The sequence below is a fragment of the Trachypithecus francoisi genome, unplaced genomic scaffold, assembly GCF_009764315.1.
Source record: "Trachypithecus francoisi isolate TF-2019V2 unplaced genomic scaffold, Tfra_2.0 Lachesis_group11, whole genome shotgun sequence".
Lineage (NCBI taxonomy): Eukaryota > Metazoa > Chordata > Mammalia > Primates > Cercopithecidae > Trachypithecus > Trachypithecus francoisi.
In genome coordinates, this window is record NW_022681456.1 from 53,163,783 (window position 1) to 53,186,962 (window position 23,180).

General features: G+C 36.0%; 1 protein-coding gene across 1 annotated transcript in view; it reads right to left on the minus strand.

Annotated features, from left to right (window-relative positions):
• Window positions 1-23,180, minus strand: part of PTPRQ (protein tyrosine phosphatase receptor type Q) — a 218,733-nt gene that overhangs the window by 185,562 nt on the left and 9,991 nt on the right. The window contains exons 6-9 of the mRNA XM_033221161.1: window positions 21,788-22,037; window positions 13,523-13,651; window positions 10,523-10,669; window positions 4,287-4,459 (exon numbers count right to left, since the gene is read on the minus strand). Coding sequence (XP_033077052.1) covers window positions 4,287-4,459; window positions 10,523-10,669; window positions 13,523-13,651; window positions 21,788-22,037 — 699 coding nt within the window. The remainder of the gene's footprint in view (window positions 1-4,286; window positions 4,460-10,522; window positions 10,670-13,522; window positions 13,652-21,787; window positions 22,038-23,180) is intronic.

A 23,180-nucleotide genomic window follows, 5' to 3' on the forward strand; every position in this document is an offset into this window, starting at 1 on the left:
ATTTTCAAATATTTGTTTAAATATTAAAAGTAAAATCTTATACATATTTCAGCTTATTTAAATAATCCATATTTATTCAGAAACAAATAGATCATGGGAGTCACTGGAATAAAAAACTCAATAAGGGTAATGAGATCAAATCATGCCTAGCATAGGAGGGTTATATTATATTTTTAAGTTTAATAATCATGATATATGTACATGGCTACAAAAAAAAAAGGATGATGAAGGGTTTATAATGAAAATGACTATTCCCTGTTTATACCTTCCCTACCTCTTACTTCCCAGAAGCAACACTTTAAACCACTCCTGTTTTCAGTTCTTATGGTGTTTACTTTTAAAATACTCAATAATAGGCATATACTGCTCTGTTAACACTCATTTATTTTAGAATCTATTGATTTTTTGCAATGATAGTGAAGAGTTAGGTTACTTAAATACATATATATCTTCGTCATCTGTTCTCAATTCTTATTAGGTTACTTTCATAATGTAAATAATATACTTAAATCTGGAAGGATTATTCTAATAGGTGCTTGAAATATAAAATAGTAGGCTGGGGGAGTGTAGTGCATGGCCTCTCAGGTAGATACCCATTATACCCACCTCCTGTTGTTCCTGCTTTGTAAAATCTCCTCTTCTTGAGTGAGTTGGGACCTATGATTTGTATCTAACCAACAGAACAAGGCAAAGGGCATAACATGTCTCTCCCATGATCACATTATATAGACCCTTCTTACTGGCTTGATGAAGTAAATGGCCATGCTGAAAAAGGCCACATGGAAAAAAAAAAAAAAAACTGTAAGGCACTAAGAGGAGTCTCCAGCCAAGAGCCAGCAAGAATCCAGGGCCCTTAGTTCTAACGCCAAAAGGAAATAAAATCTGCCAAAACCTGAATAAGCTGCAAGTGGATTCTTCCCTAGTCAAGCCTCCAGATGAGAACACAGTTCAGCTAGTTTCTTACTTGCAGCCTTATGAGACTCTAAGAAGAGAACCAATCTAAGCTGTAACTATATATCTGACCCAAAGAAACTGTGTGATTATAAGTACGAATTGTTTTAAGCTGCTAAGCTTGTGGAAAATTGTTATGGAACAATGGAAAACTAATAAAGTGAGATAACAGTAGTCCAGGCAAGGGACTATGCAATCCTGAGCTGAAGTGGGAGATACAGAAATAAAATAAAGACAAATACAGGTCACATTCTGGACATAGACATAACTAATCTTAATATTAAGTGGCTATTGAATGCTAAGTAGGATCTAAGTCAGAAGTGACTCCAAGGTTTCAAGCCTTCATGACAGAGAATAACGGTTCCATTATCCAAAAAGACAAATATCAGACGTATGTAAACGCCATAAATGCTCACTCTCAAAGTCTTCTGTACCATGGTTTCTTAGACAATGACCTTCAGGTCTGAGATCTGTGTTACGTACAGTCAGAGGGATTAGAAAATTCTAAACCCAGTTACCAAAGCTTCAAGTCAGCCCCTCTTTAGGCCTTATTCTTGACACACTGAAACTAGTAATTGCCTGGACAGACCTTATGGGTGTCCTGTGGGAACCTGCACAGGTCACTGTCTGTGTCCCAATATCTCTGTCCTCATTCCCATGTCACATCTTCCTTCCCATCATGAACCAGGCCCTATTATCTCAAATAAGATTCCTGTTTCGTTTTATGGGGAGAAATTAATTTAGATGTAATGAGCCCTGGCAGAACCTTCCCACAAATGGCTGCAATTAGGAATCCAGAGTGTCAGAGAGAAGGATCAGAGTAGAAAGCAAGGCGTAAGAGTTAGACAAATAGGAAGCAGTGATTGAAACTGTTAGGTCATCAAAAGAAAATGTTATGAGATGGCTGAAACCAAAGCTCTGTGGAATATCTTTACTAAAATGTTAGAAAAGAGTTAACTTTTTGAACTATCTTCATTTTTAATTGTGCAAAGCCAAAGGATTACAATGTCACAGTATATAAAAGTGCAGAAAATATTAAGGAACAAATAGTGCCAAAAGCTGAAAAGTGGGGGGACAGAGGGATGGATTTTGAAGGAGATAAGAACACAAGGGTGGTTAAAAATATTTAATCCTTGTATTGGACACTGGGGAGGTCACTGGTGACTTCTAATAAGACTTCAAGGATTTAAAGAGTTCTTGAGTTGCAGAATGAGGTTACTTTTTCAGAAGATAATAGAAATGAGAAGACAGAGTCCTTATCCTGAGGGAGGTACCAAGGTCAAAGAAAGGAATAACAAATGAAGAACATACTAAGCCACAAGTTGTATTTCTTATGTCATTTACTCCCAACCCTGTAAGGTGGCTATGTAAGCCCTTTTATAAAAATGAAGGCATCAAGTCTCCAAAAGTTGATTTGTCCAAGGACATATGCCTAGAACACGGCAGAGCCAGGCCAAGAACCCAGAGCCATTTGGATTTAAAGCTTCTGTCATATCTGTCTCCCCACATCAATCTCCTGAAAGGTAAACCCAAACACCAGTTACACAGGGAAGTAGAAATATCAGAAATGAGTCTGATCTAATAAAGAAAGATATAATCAGAGAAATAAAGAGAAGTATAATGTCTCCTTTCATTGAGAGAGGATAAAGGAAGTAATATTGGGAAGCAACTAAAGTGGATGATCCTATGCCAAGATTAATGATCACAATAGGTCACAATTAATTAGCATAGCACTTACTATATGCCAGGTACAGTTCTAAGCTCTTTACACACATGAACCCATTAAATCCTCATTATTAATCCTTTGTTATAGGGACTTATAGAAGAAGAAATGGATGTTCAGAGAGCTCAGGCCAACTTTCCCAGGGTTAAACAGTTAGTAATGGCAGAACTAGAGTTTAAACCTGGCTTACACTCTTAACCAGTTGCTATATAGCCCAGTGAGAGACAAAATCATAATTCAAATCCAAATTTGTACGTCTCCAAAGCTCATGTGCTCTCTACTATGAGACGAGAATTGCAGACCAAATAGAGACGGAAATCACACACAAAAAAAGCCTTTCTAGAACCCCTTAGCCTAATAGAAAAACAGGTGTGGCCGCCAATGCAATAGATGTCATTAGCAGAAGTGGGAAACCTGTCATCTAGTACTAAGAAAGCTTAGTATCTAATTTAAGACCTTCTCAGCAGGAGCAAAGGGTTAAGCTTTTGCCCTTTGCCTGAGTTGTCAACTAAAGTATCACAGAAAGCATAATTCAACATCTTTTGCACAGAGGAAGGGAATCAACATAGGATTAAAATTTAACCCTGGGTTGAAGATGGTGAGCAACTTGGAGTGGTAAGTCCTGGGTGGCCAGAATGCATTGAGCACATGGTAAGGTCAACTGTCACATACAGGTAAGTGCCAGAAATAGAGGAAGGCTGGGACTAGAAATAGAATGAAAGCACGTGTGGGGAAAAATAACAGCACAGGTAGAAGCAGCAGCAACTCTGAAACAAAACAGCAGATGCCAGGTGCTGAATAACTATCATGTTTGTTTTTAAGGCCCAGCGATTGCTGCACTGGTCCTAAGAATGTTTATTCTTTGAGTGCCCCAGGGAGCAGCCAGTATCTGGACATGACTAGCCTGGAGGCTGAAAGAGTCTCACAGGTGAACAGTTGGTGAGGTGAGGTGAACAAAGACAGTGAAAAGAAAAATCAGTGTTGCCTGTACTTCCTAACAGAAACAAAAGGAAAAAAATAAGACTTCCAGTGTGAATAGAAACAAACACATTGCCTAAAGATCCTGGTTCTCTTATTTAAAATCTAGGAAATGACTTAAATTTCTTTTATTTAGTAATGTGATTTCTTAATCAAATGTAATTTTTTTTTAAAAAAAAAGAAGCAACTCTGAGAAATTTAGCTTCCCAAGACCAAAGAGAACAGAATCATTTGTCAACAGCAGCTACTAAAATTACTGTGCCCTTCACTGGCAACTGTTCCAAATTGCAAGCACAGCCTTCAAAGGAGTACTTAAATCATAACAGGAGTTTCCAAACAATTCATTAACTAATTTAGAATAATAATATTAACTTATGAAAATACCTTTAGTCCTGTTTAATTGCACAATTAACATTTTTCATATGATGAAAATGAATAATAGCACTTAACTAATAATATATGACCTAAAATGAAATATGATCTAACTAGATTATCAACATGCCCCAAATTTACTTTACTTTGTACTAGTAAGTTGTCACATATTTTATGTGTGGGTGCTAGCAAATCTTCCAAGCTATCAGAGCCAGAACCAAGTAGAAAGGGCTCTCCAATAAGTGAAATAAAAATGCAATACCTCATTATTTCCTCTGAGCAAAGTATTTTCCAAAATTATTCCTGTTTCTGGAACTAGCACTTTCACTCGGTATTGGTTAATAATTCCATTTGGTTGTCGTGGTTTCTTCCAAGTAATTCTTACTTGCGTGGCTTCTACCTCTGCAAGTTGTAAATCAAACACTGCCCCTGGAACTAAGAAAGAAAAAAAGAAAAGAAAAAAGGGTGAATTTAAAAATATATTTTCAAGTGAAAAAAGTCCCTACATTCTTAGCTCACAATTTAAGATACATAAACACTTCTATTAGAAAATAGACGAGGTTGGGTGCGGTGGCTCACGCCTATAAACCTGGCAATTTGGGAGGCCAAGGGAGGCCAATCACCTGAGATCAGGAGTTCAAGACCAGCCTGACCAACATGGTGAAACTTCATCTGTACTAAAAAATACAAAAATTAGCTGGGCATGGTGGTGCGTGCCTGTATTCCCAGCTACTCGGGAGGCTGAGGCAGGAGAATTTCTTGAACCCAAGAGGCAGAGGTTGCAGTGAGTGGAGATCACACCACTGCACTCCAGCCTGGGAGAAAGAGCAAGACTCCATCAAAATAAATAAATAAATAAACAAACAAACAAACAGACAAAAACAATTTATTTTGTTAAAAATTAAATATGTCTTTAAAAAAGGATGAGTTCACATCCTTTGCAGGGACATGGATGAAGCTGGAAACCATCATTCTCAGCAAACTAACACAAAAAACCAAACACCACATGTTCTCACTCATAAGAGGGAGCTGAACAATGAGAACACATGGACACAGGGAGGGGAACATCACATACCGGGCTCTGTTGGTGCGTGGGGGGCGGGGGTAGGGGAGGGAGAGCATTAGGAGAAATACCTAATGTAGATGACGGGTTGATAGGTGCAGCAAACCACCATGGCACATGTATACCTATGTAACAAACCTACACGTTCTGCACATGTACCCCAGAACTTAAAGTATAATAAATTTTTTTAATTAAATGTCTTTAAATACATGGATATGTAAAACTAAATTTCTAAATATTGTTCTTGAAATGTAAGTAAGGAGCAGAATAACAGAATAATTTTCCAAAATAAAAGTCATAACATTTGTCTGAAACAAATTAATTAATGAAAATAATTTTCTTGAGAATCTGCCTATTTGGAGATGATTAATGCCCAGTTGAAATCTTCATGGTTTCATAAAAATTATAACAACAGGTTGAAAAATAATATTCAGAAGACTCTGAATGCAATGAAATACAGTTGGTAAGTTAAATTAGACTGCGTTTTAATTTATTACATGAAATTGTTTGAAGAGTTGATTGATTTTTTCTGATATTTTAAAAATAACCATGTTATTTTCAAATTTCAGGGGCCTTTATTCATTGCAATAGTAAAGAAAAATAGGAACAAACCAATAATTGGTTTAAAATAAAATGCAGTAAAAAGAACTTAAAGCAAATTCTAGTTGTAAAGTCACCAAGAGTGACATCTAGGGAACTTCCCAGTTTCACAGGAATAATGGGCAAAAAATAAACATCCCCTGGCTTTCGACCATTTTTATTTACAGTTCAACTTGTGATTATGAATAGCTCATTCATCCCTCCAACCTCTACTTTCCTCATCTATAAAGTGGGTGTCATTATAGCTTTCCTATTACTATACAGGTTACTATAAGGAACAGAGTTCAAGAAAATTTCTCAAATTTCTAAAACTTTTAAGAAAGTAAAAATGACATAAAATTATGATCCCTTATGATCAGATTGTTGTTACACTTTAAATTAATTTCCCCAAGCTATCTGGCAGTGGTACAGGTTAGAAGACAGGCATATAGTCTTAAAAGGGAACAAAGGAAAAATGACCGCCTTTCTTTTTAAGACAACAGAAAGGAATTGAAAAATAATTTTACAACTCCCATATATGTTATTTATAATGAGGAAATATAATTATGCTTAAGTTGGCTTTATAGTAACTATAAACTATACAAAGTTTTCACCCCTTAGATTGAGTTTTTTCCTTTGTCTTCATGAAGTAACCAGTAAAGACTCCCTGGATATCGTGACAATCGCTGGGCCATTCATTCGTCATTCAACACACTGAGCGCATTGATCATATGATCACTGCTCTAAGCACTTGAGGACAGAGGAAAGAATAAGACAGATAAAGCCCTTTGCACAAGTCACCTCTAGTATGAGTTTTATTTCACTAAAATATATTGTACCTAGAGCTGATGTTTGTATCATCGTATTTACCAACATGCAATTTACCAATATGCATTTTTCAAGGGTGGAGAAACTTTCCAAATAATTGTGTGGTGTAAAATAACATGGCTATTTAAACAGCAAAGCTATCATTCCATCTTTCTTTAAAATTTTATTTTGCAGTTTTTATGCAGACAAAACAATAACCAGTATTGCATAACTTAAGTCACAGAAGAGATCTGGCATTTTTTCCATTTATTTTGAACTGATGTAGAATCTCAACTGAAAAAAAAAAACCAGCTAATGACTACATTGATCATATTAATCAGGCAACTAAACCCTGCCTATTGAAAAATAAGTGAAATGATCAAGTCAATGCAACACACTAATGTGTTAGATATCAAATACTATGCAGGACAGCAGAAAAATATATATATTTTACTGTCTCTTATTTTGCTAGTGAAACCCAAGAGTAGTAGCAGACACTATTTATCTTTTAATTAGAATATATATTTCTATATATTCCATATATTACTTACTTTCTTAGTAAGTATTGCCCCATGATACTTAATGGCAAAAATTACAATCCAAGTAAAGATTAAGTGGTTCTATATTACCTTAAAATATACCTCAAACTTGCATAAAACTAATGACTATAAACATCTTTTTTTTCTATTTAAGCTTAGGGGATAAAGGAAATGGAGTAGACAGCATAGTATCTTGTCTTTAAAAAGATACTTGATCTGTTAGACCACAAACTCTTATGAGGAAACTAGAGAAGACTTTAATATTGACACAAAATTAACTAAAGATAATCAAACACGCAAGGCAATTATTCATGGTTCAGCATCAATTTTGAAGGTGTTATCCTTAGGAAATACCTACAAGCCATACTCAAGTCAATATATTTACAAATTTTACAAATAAATGAGAAATAAGTTAGACATCTGACCAAAAAATCCTATATTTTCTTTACCCCAATACCATTTGTTTCCAACTTCAAAATTAATGCTGCTCAATGATGAATTTTCTAGATAGGGGCAAAATAATTTTAATTTTGAAGGCGTTATATACATGGACTACCTAAGAATCATTCTCGAGTTAATATATTTATAAATTTTACTAATACATTAGAAACACAGTAATATACGATTTATTAAAATATATTCCAAATGATTTGAGGTGTTCAAATGAAAAACTATGAGAAGAAATGAAACAGAGACAAATAGCATTGAGGTCAAAGAAAATACATTAAGATCATTTTTGCCATTATCTAGCAAATTAAACTTTCTTTACAAGTGTATTTTCAAAAACAAGTAGTAAAACTAAAGCCACTGCAAATCCTGAAAACACAAAGTTGGCAGGCTCTCAGTTATTTTCCTACAAATATTTTACTACTCTTTGCAGAAAGTAACAAGTTTAAATCACTGAGGACAAATGTCTACACTGCCACAGTCTATTTAAGAGGGAGTAAACAAGAATCTCAGAAATTTGTCTGCTTTTAAGAAATGGTCATGCTAAAGTACCCTGACAGAAAAGTTGTTAGACAATACTGAAGCATCCCAGTATGCTTATTTTTTTTTACCCCCCACACAAGTTAGAAGAATGTTGTTGCCTATGTTACATTTGTCAGCATTATCTGATTTTGGAACAGGCAACTCTATGACATTTTATAGCTTTGGAGATTATTATCTTTTTTTCCAAAATCACTTATTTTCATGCCTATGTAGAAATGTACTCATCAAAATATTAAGAGACATATAGAAGGCTTAGGAAATATATAAGAGAACTGCTAAAATAATAGGATGCTGATTTTCTTACAAAGTAGACTATGGACCATAACATCCCCAGGGGTAATGAAATTAACTCCACTGTAATGTAATAGCACATAACATTCTCTATAAGAGGTCAATGCAACATTTTTCTATGAGTATTTATAAGAGCACCAATTGTTTTAAAAGGTAATTTAAAAGAAGCAAGCTAGTCCTAATTATTTTTTTAAAAGATGATAGACTGGTTTAAATATGGAGAAGAAAATAAATTAAGTAACTTTAATTAGAATACTAAAAACCCTGTTGTATTAATGAAAAGGATAATATAAAATTAAGAAATCATTTTTAAATTGAAAGTAGATAGTTCTAATGAGTTATCACATTGTTCTCATATAGTTTAGAGATCCATTTATTTCAAAGTTTTAAATACTGGAACCAGGATTAATTAGTGGTGTCAGAAGTAGAAAGCTACATTTACTGCATTTGCCAGAGTATTCCACTGAAGCAGGTCCCGAGGCTGAACTATCCCCAGAGAACTCCATGGATGAAGGCTGGCATGAGGATATAAGAAGTATGCCAACCCTGCCTTTGGTGGAGCCCACCAGTTACCAGGAGGCCCCTCTAAGACCCACCAGTGTGTGGTCTACAGGAGGAGTGACTCAGGAAGATAACAGAATGAAACACAGGAAAAATTGCTTTTTATACAGGTGAATGGAGTCATCTACTTAAAATGATTTGGTGTGAAAAACAGGCCTTGTGAAATATACTGAACGATGACCTTAAGATTCTACTTCTTTTCTGGATAAAAAATGTAGAAATTAAGGCAAGTAAATTTTAAAATAATCTAAGACAAATAACATGGCATTGTGCACAGCATACGCATTATCTATTTCCCCATTTTTATCAAATGCTATAGTCCAAGAATGATGACAATAAAAATACGTTTATTGAGTTGTGGATTCTGTTTGGAAGCACCAAAATCAGCTGGTCTTGAAAGAAGACAATAGTTCAGGATTTACTTAATTGTATAACAAGAATAGAAATCAGTAGGTACATTGAGTTGGTTGAGAAAACTCTATTAAGACCAAAATCAAGGGCTCTGCTTTATTTGATCATATCTGTAAATCTGTCTAGCTTCCTAGGAAATGCTTAAGAGCAGCTTTTAGGTGGAGATGGAGGAAAACTTAAGATTTAAGGGAGAAGCTACACAATGCTAAGATTCTTCTGATAGAAACACAATGGTAAAATTTTAATACAAAAAATAATTTCCTTATGAGTATGTATAACTTTCTTATATGTATACTAAAACTATATATATGTCAGAATTTTCATCTGAAATAGATAAAACATAACTTTTATGTTCTTTCAACAAAATATCAATGATTATTTCTTTAAAGAGAAGTACAACATTTCCTAATAGTTACTGCCCTCTAATGGTCAAACGCTTGAATGATGAATGTATGACCTGTGTGTGTGTGTGTGTGTGTGTGTGTGTGTGTACATGTGTACATTTCATTTATAAGTTACTGTCTGTTAGCTTCCACATAAACAAAGTCTGGAAACTTTTCCAAGTGTTAATGTGTTATAAGAAGTTACTGTTATTTTTCTCCACAATTACAATCCCTAAATAGAAATGAAGGCATTTAGCAAGTTCAGTGCGGGCCAGAAAGGTATGTTGTGAAATAGTATGGAAACAATTTTTTTAAAGTATAGTTCACCTAAAACAATGATGTTTAATGAATACTTATAAGGAAATTTCTTGAGGAAAAATACTCTTTTTGTAATTTCAGTAAATGCTGGTAAATCTGTATCATGCATCCACTCAGAATCTTCACTTGCTTAGAATCCCGTTTTGATTATAAACATATTTTGTTGAAAGAATTGGGAATATAGGAATTCCTCTAAACACTAGTTCTGTGAGAAAAAATAGATTCCACATTTAAAAATGTAGTTAAACCATACTAAATGTGTTTGTTTACCTTATGACTTCTTGAGGTTTTGCTAAATTTTATTGTGAATCTCTAACTGGCCAATACTATGTATGGTATTTCCTAACCTTACCTGATCTTGGGTTCCTTTTATTTTGAAGCACACTATGAGTTTAATGTTCTGGAGAACACATGTTTAGAATGAATTAGGTAGTAATTTAATAAGGAAAAATATGATTTAAGTAAATATAAAACAAATTGCTTCTAATATCATGTTTTACCAATTCATGAAGTTCATAAGCATACCAAAAATATCTCACTCATTCTCTGTTCTTACCATCTGGTGGAGTGAACACTGAAAGATTTGACTTGGGCCCAGTCCCTGCATTGGTTTCAGCCGCAACATAGACATCATACATTGTAAATGGTGTTAGGTTAGTGAATGCAAACTTAAGGTCTTTCGTGCTGTTATCCAAAATGTGACCTGCAAAAAGTGGAAGACAGCCATGGATTATTTTTTATCAAGCATGCAATCATGTTCACATTTAAGTACAGAGCCAAGGACAACAATTCAAATGTTAACCTATGCACTAAAATCTGTTATTATAATATCAAAACTGGATATATTTTAAACATGTGGGTTAGTAGTACATTGATATGATTTTAACGAAAATAAATGAAAGAACATGAAAATGTTCCAGTGCTTAAAATTACTTTTATTAAATCATAAAGCCCTTTTGAATTACAAGGTTATTTTTGACATATTGAAAAGGGAAACATCAAATTTTATCAATTCAAAAAGTGACCAGATTTTATACTCAAATTTATTCAATTAAAATGCTAAATAATTTCATTATCTTCTATAAGAGGATATATTTAGAAAATATTTCTAGTTTGCTTCTGAACAAAATTCCTTAGTCTGTCAGCACCATTCTTTAAATCTTCGACTTTGCTTTAAATGTTTCCTTTACCTTCTTGCTCGAACTACAAACTGGCTTTTTCCTAAGAACACTGCTTTTGTTCCCCTGCAGCCAGTTCCAAACGGTGGCAGTCTGTTTTCGCCCCATAGCTCTCAAGTAATCAGGCCTTTAGGTGTAGGTGTTGTTCTTGTTCCTCATTGCTCCACTTTATTCACTATCCTCTCTCTCTCCTTATAAAAGCCCACAGCTTTAAATACTATATTACCAGTGACATCCACTAGCCCTCACAGTTGTCATAATCTACTAACCTGAGGGTCATTTACTCTCATTTACTTTCATGATCCAGTTTTGGTTCAAGGCTACCATGTTAATTTGTGCTGATTTTAATATCCTGAGAGATAATCCTTAAATTACTTAGATATTTCCTTAAATAATCTAGTTTTCCAGAATTTCAGCCACTCCCTCAAGATTATAACTTAGACACTACTATCATCAATTGCTCTGTATCGTTAAGAATCTCAATTTCATGCAACTTTTTCTAACCACTTTTGCCTATGTCCTTTACATTTCCTCTGTAATCCTGAACTGATAATTCTTTAAATCCACTGAAATCAACAATCCATTGATTTAATCACCTATTTTATTTTTGTTTTCTTTTATTTGGCCCCTCACCACTTGATTTCCACTCTTTACCCAGCTTCAGTGTCAATTTCAATTATAATCACTGCCTTACACAGGCCTCCAATTCCCTTGCCCTTCTCTTGTTGAAGGGAGTTGGTTTACAGCACAAAACCATTAATTGATATCACTTTATTTGTAGCCAAACCTCAAATGAGCCCTACATGGTGCCTGGAATCTTACTCAACTTACATAGTCAATGTTCCAATCACTCTACTCTTCTAGATGATTATTTTACACTTACTCTTCTCTGCTCAGACCTCTAACACTTTCTGCCCTATCTTCACTCCCAACTAATGGTCTTGCTTCCCACTACACTGAAAAAAGTAAACCAATTAGAAAACATTTGCCACAGGCTCCCACCAACACAACTATATATTTACCAGCATCTATACCCATATACTCTGCCTTACAGCCTACAAGAACAAATTATGGACAAATCATCTGTTAGTATGGACAAATTATCTGTATTCTTATCTCAAACCAATAGCTACTTTTGAGCAAAAGATCTCACCTACCCACACAGACACCTTTCCAGTAATTCTCGTTTTTCTTATATCATTAACATTTTCCTTATTTTCCTCATTTCCATTAACACCCACTGTTCCAGTGATCTTCTCCCATTCGCTCTTAAACTAATTAGTTAGGTATTTACCCCACATGTTCCACCATACTGGAAGCATGTGATCACTCCCATTATGCTAAACGCAATTATTGCTAAATGCCTCTCACTTGATTTATCAGCCAGTCTCACAAATGAATGAGTACTTCAGCCAATTAGAGAACAATATTATCAGATAGAAAAGATGTAGCTGTGTATCCATGTCTGTTTCTGTGTATTGGATGGGTGGGTGGAGGGAATTATCTTTTTTTTAGGGAGTAAAAGTATTTCAGAATTTTAAAAGCATAAGTTACTTAGGGATGAAAGATAAGGATTACCCATGATGGTGACGTGTGATTCATACCATAGAAACTGCAAAATAAAATGAGTTGGAACTTTGTATCTTTTTCGATGCCCCCAAATAAATGATAATATGTGGCTTTATGTTATTTTATCATTGTTAGAATTAAACTTCTTTCATAGAACCATGGGATCTCAATCAGGAGAGAATTTTAGACTTTACATAATTCACTTCTAATGATATAATATTTGAACCTCTCAAAATATCTCTGGCAAGTGGATGCCCAGGTCCTGCTTGCTTACAAAGATGGAGAACTTCCCACTTTATAAAGCTGCCTAAAATTTTAATAGGTTTTCTTTTTTTAAAGCAGTTTTAGGTCCACAGCAAAATAGAGCAGAAGATACAGAGATTTTCCATGTTATTTTTAGAGAGCTCTTTCTAATGATTAAAACTAGGCTCCTAGCAGTGAATAGAAATCTAATTTAATATAGTCAAAGTCCATTGTTCTTCATGAATGTAAGCCAAGGCCTTCTTGTTCAAATATTTAAAGATGTATATCTCCACTAACACTTTCTTCTTGAGGAGTTATCTCTAGTTTTTCACATGCATCACATGAAATGTGGAATATGAATAGTGGTGTTTTGTCATTCTTATACTCATTTATGGTTTTGAATTAAAAAATCAAAGGACTTCACTTTCCTTATGACTTTCCCATTGTTTGCTTCAACCTCAGGGTCTTTTAAAAAGAGTCTGATACTTTTAAAAAGAGTTTGATATTGGTAACATATTTTATTATTCTCACACCAAAAGACAAACACAAAACCAATTAAGGCTTACCTGATGGTCCATATAATTCAACTCTATAACTAAATCTCCCTGTTACTATAGTTGGTGGGTCCCATATAATTGAAAAGGACTTTCCTGTGACGTTGCCTGTTATGCAGTTTTGTGGTGGTCCTTCAGGCACTAAAATAATCACATAAAATAAATATATAATATATATTTAAAATTAAAGCACATCCTATTAAATACACATAATAAAACACAAAGGCAAAGAAGGAAAACAAAATATCACACTTGAAAGCAAAGAGTTTTTTTAACGTAAAAAAGAAAAAATGGAATATAATTGAAAATTGTGAATAACACATGCTGGATCATCAGATAAAGTTATTTTTAACAATTATTACTACTCCGGAGGACGCCAGCCGCCTGCTCTCTTTTGTTCTTGGCCCAGAGCTGCCTGCCTCAGCCCAGCCAATCACCACCCGGCCGCCCCCTTCCCCTCCCGTCCGGCCACTCTGGGGGTTCTCCCCACTCGCGCCCCCTGGTCCCACGCACACCTCCTGCTGACTCGACCCCCGCCTGGCTACCCCCAGTCAGCCACTTCCGCGGGTGGTCTCTGCTACTTGGGAAACTGAGGCAGAAGGATCACTTGATCTCAGGAGTTTGAGGCTGCAGTGAGTGAGACCTGCTCTCTTAAAAAGAAAGAAATAGGGGGCGGAGCAAGATGGCTGAATAGGAACAGCTCCAGTCTCCAACTCCCGGTGCGAGCAACACAGAAGACCGGTGATTTCTGCAATTTCAACTGAGGTACTGGGGTCATCTCACTGGGGAGTGTCTGACAATCGGTGCTGGTCAGCTACTGCAGCCTGACCAGCGAGAGCTGAAGCAGGGTGAGGCATTGCCTCACCTGGGAAGCGCAAGGGGGAAGGGAATCCCTTTTCCTAGCCAGGGGAACCGAGACACACAACACCTGGAAAATCGGGTAATGCCCACCCCAATACTGTGCTTTAAGCAAACGGGCACACCAGGAGGTTATACCCACACTTGGCCGTGAGGGGCCCACGGCCACGGAGCCTCCCTCATTGCTAGCACAGCAGTCTGCAATCTAACCCCAAGGCAGCAGCGAGACTGGGGGAGGGGCGCCCGCCATTGCTGAGGCTTAAGTAGGTAAACAAAGCCACTGGGAAGCTCCAACTGGGTGGAGCTCACAGCAGCTCAAGGAAACCTGCCTGTCTCTGTAGACTCCACCTCTGGGGACAGGGCGCAGCTAACAACAACAACAGGGGAAGCAGCAGAGGCCTGTGCAGACCCCAACGACGCTGTCTGACAGCTTTGAACAGAGCAGTGGATCTCCCAACACGGAGGTTGAGATCTGAGAAGGGACAGACTGCCTGCTCAAGTGGGTCCCTCACCCCTGAGTAGCCTAACTGGGAGACATCCCCCACTAGGGGCAGTCTGACACCCCACACCTCACAGGGTGGAGTACACCCCTGAGAGGAAGCTTCCAAAGTAAGAATCAGACAGGTACACTCGCTGTTCAGCAATATTCTATCTTCTGCAACCTCTGCTGCTGATACCCAGGCAAACAGGGTCTGGAGTGGACCTCAAGCAATCTCCAACAGACCTACAGCTGAGGGTCCTGACTATTAGAAGGAAAACTATCAAACAGGAAGAACACCTATCCCAAAACCCCATCAGTACATCACCATCATCAAAGACCAGAGGCAGATAAAACCACAAAGATGGGGAAGAAGCAGGGCAGAAAAGCTGGACATTCAAAAAATAAGAGCACATCTACCCCTGCAAAGGAGTGCAGCTCATCGCCAGCAACGGATCAAAGCTGGTCAGAGAATGACTTTGACGAGATGAGAGAAGAAGGCTCCAGTCCATCAAACTTCTCAGAGCTAAAGGAGGAATTATGTACCCAGTGCAAAGAAACTAAAAATCTTGAAAAAAGAGTGGAAGAATTGATAGCTAGAATAATTAATGCAGAGAAGGTCATAAATGAAATGACAGAGATGAAAACCATGACACGAGAAATACGTGACAAATCCACAAGCTTCAGTAACCGACTTGATCAACTGGAAAAAAAGAGTATCAGTGATTGAGGATCAAATGAATGAAATGAAGCGAGAAGAGAAACCAAAAGAAAAAAGAAGAAAAAGAAATGAACAAAGCCTGCAAGAAGTATGCGATTATGTAAAAAGACCAAATCTACATCTGATTGGGGTGCCTGAAAGTGAGGGGGAAAATGGAACCAAGTTGGAAAACACTCTTCAGGATATCATCCAGGAGAACTTCCCCAACCTAGTAGGGCAGGCCAACATTCAAATTCAGGAAATACAGAGAACACCACAAAGATACTCCTCGAGAAGAGCAACTCCAAGACACATAATTGCCAGATTCACCAAAGTTGAAATGAAGGAAAAAATCTTAAGGGCAGCCAGAGAGAAAGGTCAGGTTACCCACAAAGGGAAGCCCATCAGACTAACAGCAGATCTCTCGGCAGAAACTCTACAAGCCAGAAGAGAGTGGGGGCCAATATTCAGCATTCTTAAAGAAAAGAATTTTAAACCCAGAATTTCATATCCAGCCAAACTAAGTTTCATCAGTGAAGGAGAAATAAAATCCTTTACAGATAAGCAAATCCTTAGAGAATTTGTCACCACCAGGCCTGCCTTACAAGAGACCCTGAAGGAAGCACTAAACATGGAAAGGAACAACCAGTACCAGCCATTGCAAAAACATGCCAAAATGTAAAGACCATCGAGGCTAAGAAGAAACTGCATCAACTAACGAGCAAAAAAAACAGTTAATATCATAATGGCAGGATCAAGTTCACACATAACAATATTAATCTTAAATGTTAATGGACTAAATGCTCCAATTGAAAGACACAGACTGGCAAACTGGATAAAGAGTCAAGACCCATCAGTCTGCTGTATTCAGGAGACCCATCTCACATGCAGAGACACACATAGGCTCAAAATAAAGGGATGGAGGAAGATCTACCAAGCAAATGGAGAACAAAAAAAGCAGGGGTTGCAATCCTAGTCTCTGATAAAACAGACTTTAAACCATCAAAGATCAAAAGAGACAAAGAAGGCCATTACATAATGGTAAAGGGATCAATTCAACAGGAAGAGCTAACTATCCTAAATATATATACACCCATACAGGAGCACCCAATTCATAAAGCAAATCCTTAGAGACTTACAAAGAGACTTAGACTCCCATACAATAATAATGGGAGACTTCAACACTCCACTGTCAACAGTAGACAGATCAATGAGACAGAAAGTTAACAAGGATATCCAGGAATTGAACTCATCTCTGCACCAAGCGGACCTAATAGACATCTATAGAACTCTCCACCCCAAATCAACAGAAGATACATTCTTCTCAGCACCACATCGCACTTATTCCAAAATTGACCACGTAATTGGAAGTAAAGCACTCCTTAGCAAATGTACAAGAACAGAAATTATAACAAACTGTCTCTCAGACCACAGTGCAATCAAACTAGAACTCAGGACTAAGAAACTCAATCAAAACCGCTCAGCTACATGGAAACTGAACAACCTGCTCCTGAATGACTACTGGGTACATAATGAAATGAAGGCAGAAATAAAGATGTTCTTTGAAACCAATGAGAACAAAGATACAACATACCAGAATCTCTGGGACACATTTAAAGCAGTGTGTAGAGGGAAATTTATAGCACTAAATGCCCACAAGAGAAAGCTGGAAAGATCTAAAATTGACACTCTAACATCACAATTAAAAGAATTAAAAGAACTGGAGAAGCAAGAGCAAACACATTCAAAAGCTAGCAGAAGGCAAGAAATAACTAAGATCAGAGCAGAACTGAAGGAGATAGAGACACAAAAAACCCTCCAAAAAATCAATGAATCCAGGAGTTGGTTTTTTGAAATAATCAACAAAATTGACAGACCTCTAGCCAGACTAATAAAGAAGAAAAGAGAGAAGAATCAAATAGACGCAATAAAAAATGATAAAGGGGACATCACCACGGACCCCACAGAAATACAAACAACCATCAGAGAATACTATAAACACCTCTACGCAAATCAACTAGAAAATCTAGAAGAAATGGATAATTTCCTGGACACTTACACTCTTCCAAGACTAAACCAGAAAGAAGTTGAATCCCTGAATAGACCAATAGCAGGCTCTGAAATTGAGGCAATAATTAATAGCCTACCCACCAAAAAAAGTCCAGGACCAGATGGATTCACAGCTGAATTCTACCAGAGGTACAAAGAGGAGCTGGTACCATTTCTTCTGAAACTATTCCAATCAATTGAAAAAGAGGGAATCCTCCCTAACTCATTTTATGAGGCCAACATCATCCTGATACCAAAGCCTGGCAGAGACACAACAAAAAAAGAAAATTTTAGACCAGTATCCCTGATGAACATCGATGCAAAAATCCTCAATAAAATACTGGCAAACCGGATTCAGCAGCACATCAAAAAGCTCATCCACCATGATCAAGTGGGCTTCATCCCTGGGATGCAAGGCTGGTTCAATATTCGCAAATCAATAAACGTAATCCAGCATATAAACAGAACCAAAGACAAGAACCACATGATTATCTCAACAGATGCAGAAAGGGCCTTTGACAAAATTCAACAGCCCTTCATGCTAAAACCGCTCAAGAAATTTGGTATTGATGGAACGTACCTCAAAATAATAAGAGCTATTTGTGACAAACCCACAGCCAATATCATACTGAATGGGCAAAAACTGGAAAAATTCCCTTTGAAAACTGGCACAAGACAGGGATGCCCTCTCTTACCACTCATATTCAACATAGTCTTGGAAGTTCTGGCTAGGGCAATCAGGCAAGAGAAACAAATAAAGCGTATTCAGTTAGGAAAAGAAGAAGTCAAATTGTCCCTGTTTGCAGATGACACGATTGTATATTTAGGAAATCCCATTGTCTCAGCCCAAAATCTCCTTAAGCTGATAAGCAACTTCAGCAAAGTCTCAGGATACAAAATTAATGTGCAAAAATCACAAGCATTCTTATACACCAGTAACAGACAAACAGAGAGCCAAATCATGAAAGAACTTCCATTCACAATTGCTTCAAAGAGAATAAAATACCTAGGAATCCAACTTACAAGGGATGTAAAGGACCTCTTCAAGGAGAACTACAAACCACTGCTCAGTGAAATCAAAGAGGACACAAACAAATGGAAGAACATACCATGCTCATGGATAGGAAGAATCAATATCGTGAAAATAGCCATACTGCCCAAGGTTATTTATAGATTCAATGCCATCCCCATCAAGCTACCAATGAGTTTCTTCACAGAACTGGAAAAAAACGGCTTTAAAGTTCATATGGAACCAAAAAAGGGCCCGCATTGCCAAGACAATTCTAAGTCAAAAGAACAAAGCTGGAGGCATCACGCTACCTGAATTCAAACTATACTACAAGGCTACAGTAACCAAAACAGCATGGTACTGGTACCAAAACAGAGATATAGACCAATGGAACAGAACAGAGTCCTCAGAAATAATACCACACATCTATCTGATCTTTGACAAACCTGAGAGAAACAAGAAATGGGGAAAGGACTCCCTATTTAATAAATGGTGCTGGGAAAATTGGCTAACCATAAGTAGAAAGCTGAAACTGGATCCTTTCCTTACTCCTTATATGAAAATTAATTCAAGATGGATTAGAGACTTAAATGTTAGACCTAATACCATAAAAACCCTAGAAGAAAATCTAGGTAGTACCATTCAGGACATAGGCATGGGCAAGGACTTCATGTCTAAAACACCAAAAGCAATGGCAGCAAAAGCCAAAATTGACAAATGGGATCTGATTAAACTAAAGAGCTTCTGCACAGCAAAAGAAACTACCATATGAGTGAACAGGCAACCTACAGAATGGGAGAACATTTTTGCAATCTACTCATCCGACAAAGGGCTAATATCCAGAGTCTACAAAGAACTCAAACAAATTTACAAGAAAGAAACAAACAACCCCATCAATAAGTGGCCAAAGGATATGAACAGACATTTCTCAAAAGAAGACATTCATACAGCCAACAGACACATGAAAAAATGCTCATCATCACTGGCCATCGGAGAAATGCAAATCAAAACCACAATGAGATACCATCTCACACCACTTAGAATGGCAATCATTAAAAAGCCAGGCATCAACAGGTGCTGGAGAGGATGTGGAGAAATAGGAACACTTTTACACTGTTGGTGGGATTGTAAACTAGTTCAACCATTATGGAAAACAGTATGGCAATTCCTCAAGGATCTAGAACTAAATGTACCATATGACCCAGCCATCCCACTACTTGGTATATACCCAAAGGATTATAAATCATGCTGCTATAAAGACACATGCACACGTATGTTTATTGCGGCACTATTCACAATAGCAAAGACTTGGAATCAACCCAAATGTCCATCTGTGACAGACTGGATTAAGAAAATGTGGCACATATACACCATGGAATATTATGCAGCCATAAAAAAGGATGAGTTTGCGTCCTTTGTAGGGACATGGATGCAGCTGGAAACCATCATTCTTAGCAAACTATCACAAGAACAGAAAACCAAACACCGCATGTTCTCACTCATAGGTGGGAACTGAACAATGAAATCACTTGGACTCGGGAAGGGGAACATCACACACCGGAGCCTATCATGGGGAGGGGGGAGTAGGGAGGGATTGCATTGGGAGTTATACCTGATATAAATGATGAATTGAGGGGTGCTGACGAGTTGATGGGTGCAGCACACCAACATGGCACAAGTATACATATGTAACAAACCTACACGTTATGCACATGTACCCTAGAACTTAAAGTATAATAAAAAAATAAAATAAAACAATTACTACTTTATTTAATACTGTATATTATTGCACTGTGCCAGTTTCATTCTAATATTCATTGTAATATATTTATTGTCAGTGTTACATTATCTTGAAACATTTATACCTGCATATATATATTGTGTTCCACAAAGTCTGGATATCTGGCTTGATAAACATTTTCTCTCTTATTAAAACAGGTAGAAGTTTCAAGAAAATAAGCCTCAAAAATTAGTAGCAATAATTTTTACTTTTTCTATCAATATTTGTATTTGTTCTAAGAAGAATTTATACCCTACAGTTGGAGTCTTCAAATGTAACATTGGTAACATATGAAAATAAAAATGACATTTTAAATTACTCTATTTTTCATAGATGTTTATTCTGTCTTTTAATTGAAATAAAACAATTCCAAATATTTTTCAAAACAAAATTATTATCTACCAAATTTCACCTTGTATGACCCTTATGAAATCATTTTTTATTGTATAAAAAGTAAGGAGTATGAAAGAAGAAAATGGTATAATTCAAAGATGGTTATTTAAATCAACAAAAAAAATCAAACTTATATGAAATGAAAAATAATAGAAGCCAACAGCTATGTTATTAGAAAAAAATGCTTTAGTGAAATTACTCTACCAATAATTTTCAATAACCTCAGAAACTGGCAATTACAACCTAATGCCTGATACTACATTATGATATATCTAATATGTCAGCTATATATTATGCATATAATAAATACCTCATGTATTATGGAACTATATCAATATCCATGAAATTTTATAAATATATGAAATATATAAATACATATATTACATGAATACTGATATAGTACCATAATTAAATGTATGAATACCATACCAAAAATACGTTCTCATAAAATTTAGTAGTAATAATAATATCTAATTATTCTCATTTAATTTTAACACTGGCACCCTAAGGAAGGTACTATTACTGTCTCTATTTTTCAGATGAGGAAACTGAAGTGCAAATGAGATTTAAGTGTGTATATATTTTAGTTACTGCTTGTATCTGATACCAAAATGTTAATCACATGCTCCTTCTGATAGTGCAGGTATTTTCGCTTTTGGTAATGGCAATAACAATGAGAGAAGGTGTAGATGATTATAAATCATTTAGAATGGCAAAGGTGATTACAAAAAAAATGCTGAGATTATAAAATGACAAAAGCTTATATGAGGATCAGGGTCAGCAGCTCAAGAATTGTTTCTTGTAAATCTTCTTTCTCCTTTTAAATACTTATTTTGTGCTATAATATAAAAGAGTATAGAAATTCGTAGAAACCCCTGATGGGATGCCTGTGGTATATTATTAGGGGAAAAAGTTACTGAAAGCTAAAAATTAAAAAGAAATATGTATATAAATAAAACATTATTCTCTAAATCATTTAAATCTTTTTATCTACAAAAAGTGAACCATACCTGATTCTGGTGTTCTGACAATCGTACTATCAATATAACCTGCTTCAGTTGTAACAGCCGAAACTTCAAAAAGATATGTTGTATAAGGTCTCAAGTGTGTCACTACAAAACTGATAGGCTCTTTCCACAGAGAGCTGATCTTATTCTGTGTCAACGTGCTTGATGAATATGTGGTACGCGATGGAGGTGTAACTCTACCAAGGGTTAGAGAAGGGCTGGCTGTACTCCATAAAAAAGATTCACTATTCTCCTAGTAAATAAAATAATATCAATAGAGAAATAACGCTGTATCTCTTGGTGAACATGAGAATAAGAACATGTAATTCATTTCTTTTTCTTTTATGCTATACATACACACACAACATGCAAGTTATGGACAAATTTGCTAGATTTTAATTGTACCCACTTATGTCTGCAGTTTTAGAAGAGAACATATTTATTGTATTGCTTATACCTTAACCTTTATGAATAGAATTTCAAGTGGCTTAAAATAAAGGTAAAACTACAGCAAAATATTTTGTAAGAATTTTTAAGCTTCATGTTAACAGTGTAAGAGCCAAAGAGCTGAAATAATTTTACTCTTGTGTATGTTCAAATGCCACTTTCTTACTGTTAATGATCTTTTTTTTTCTCATAAGTCCCAAAAAGTACTAGTATGCCACTAGCTCACGTTAGGTGTGTGCATGTATTAGAAATATATCGTAATTTGAAAAAGAAGATTTTTAGACTTTTTAGAGTATTTACAACAAAAATAACTGTGTTTCCATTAATAATAACACAAAGATTACCAAAATGATTTTAGGAAAAGCATTATTATGCTTATCTTATAATTAAAAATTATGATGCTTATTCTATAATAAAGCATTACTATTATGAGGTTTATCATCAATGACCAGAGTAACAACAAATTATTTGCCCAAGATATGCGCAACAATGACAATCTACCTCTGCAAATTTAACCGTGACTATTACCCTACATGTACTCTTCCCTCCTGTCACATGGAAGTAAAATATTTTCTCCAATTATATCTTATACTTTTCCACCTCAGGGCTTTATAATGTATCCTCCACCTGGAATGCCACCATCACACAATCTCTATCTGTCCTTGCTCCATGGTGTATCACAAATGTTACTCCTTTCATGAAGTCTTTTCACAATTCCCTAAATGATTTTAATCTCTCACTCTTGAGTTCTCAAACCATTCCTGTATTCTGCCTGAATAAGGCCAATTGTGTAACATGATACTCTAAGTAATCAAATAACTAATAAAACTTTGTGTATAACATGATACCATAACTAATCAAATAACTAGCAAAACTTTGGTAAAAATGTAGTATCTAGATGCTAGAAATGTGAAAATATAAGCTTATCTAAGATTTTTCGAGACATAGA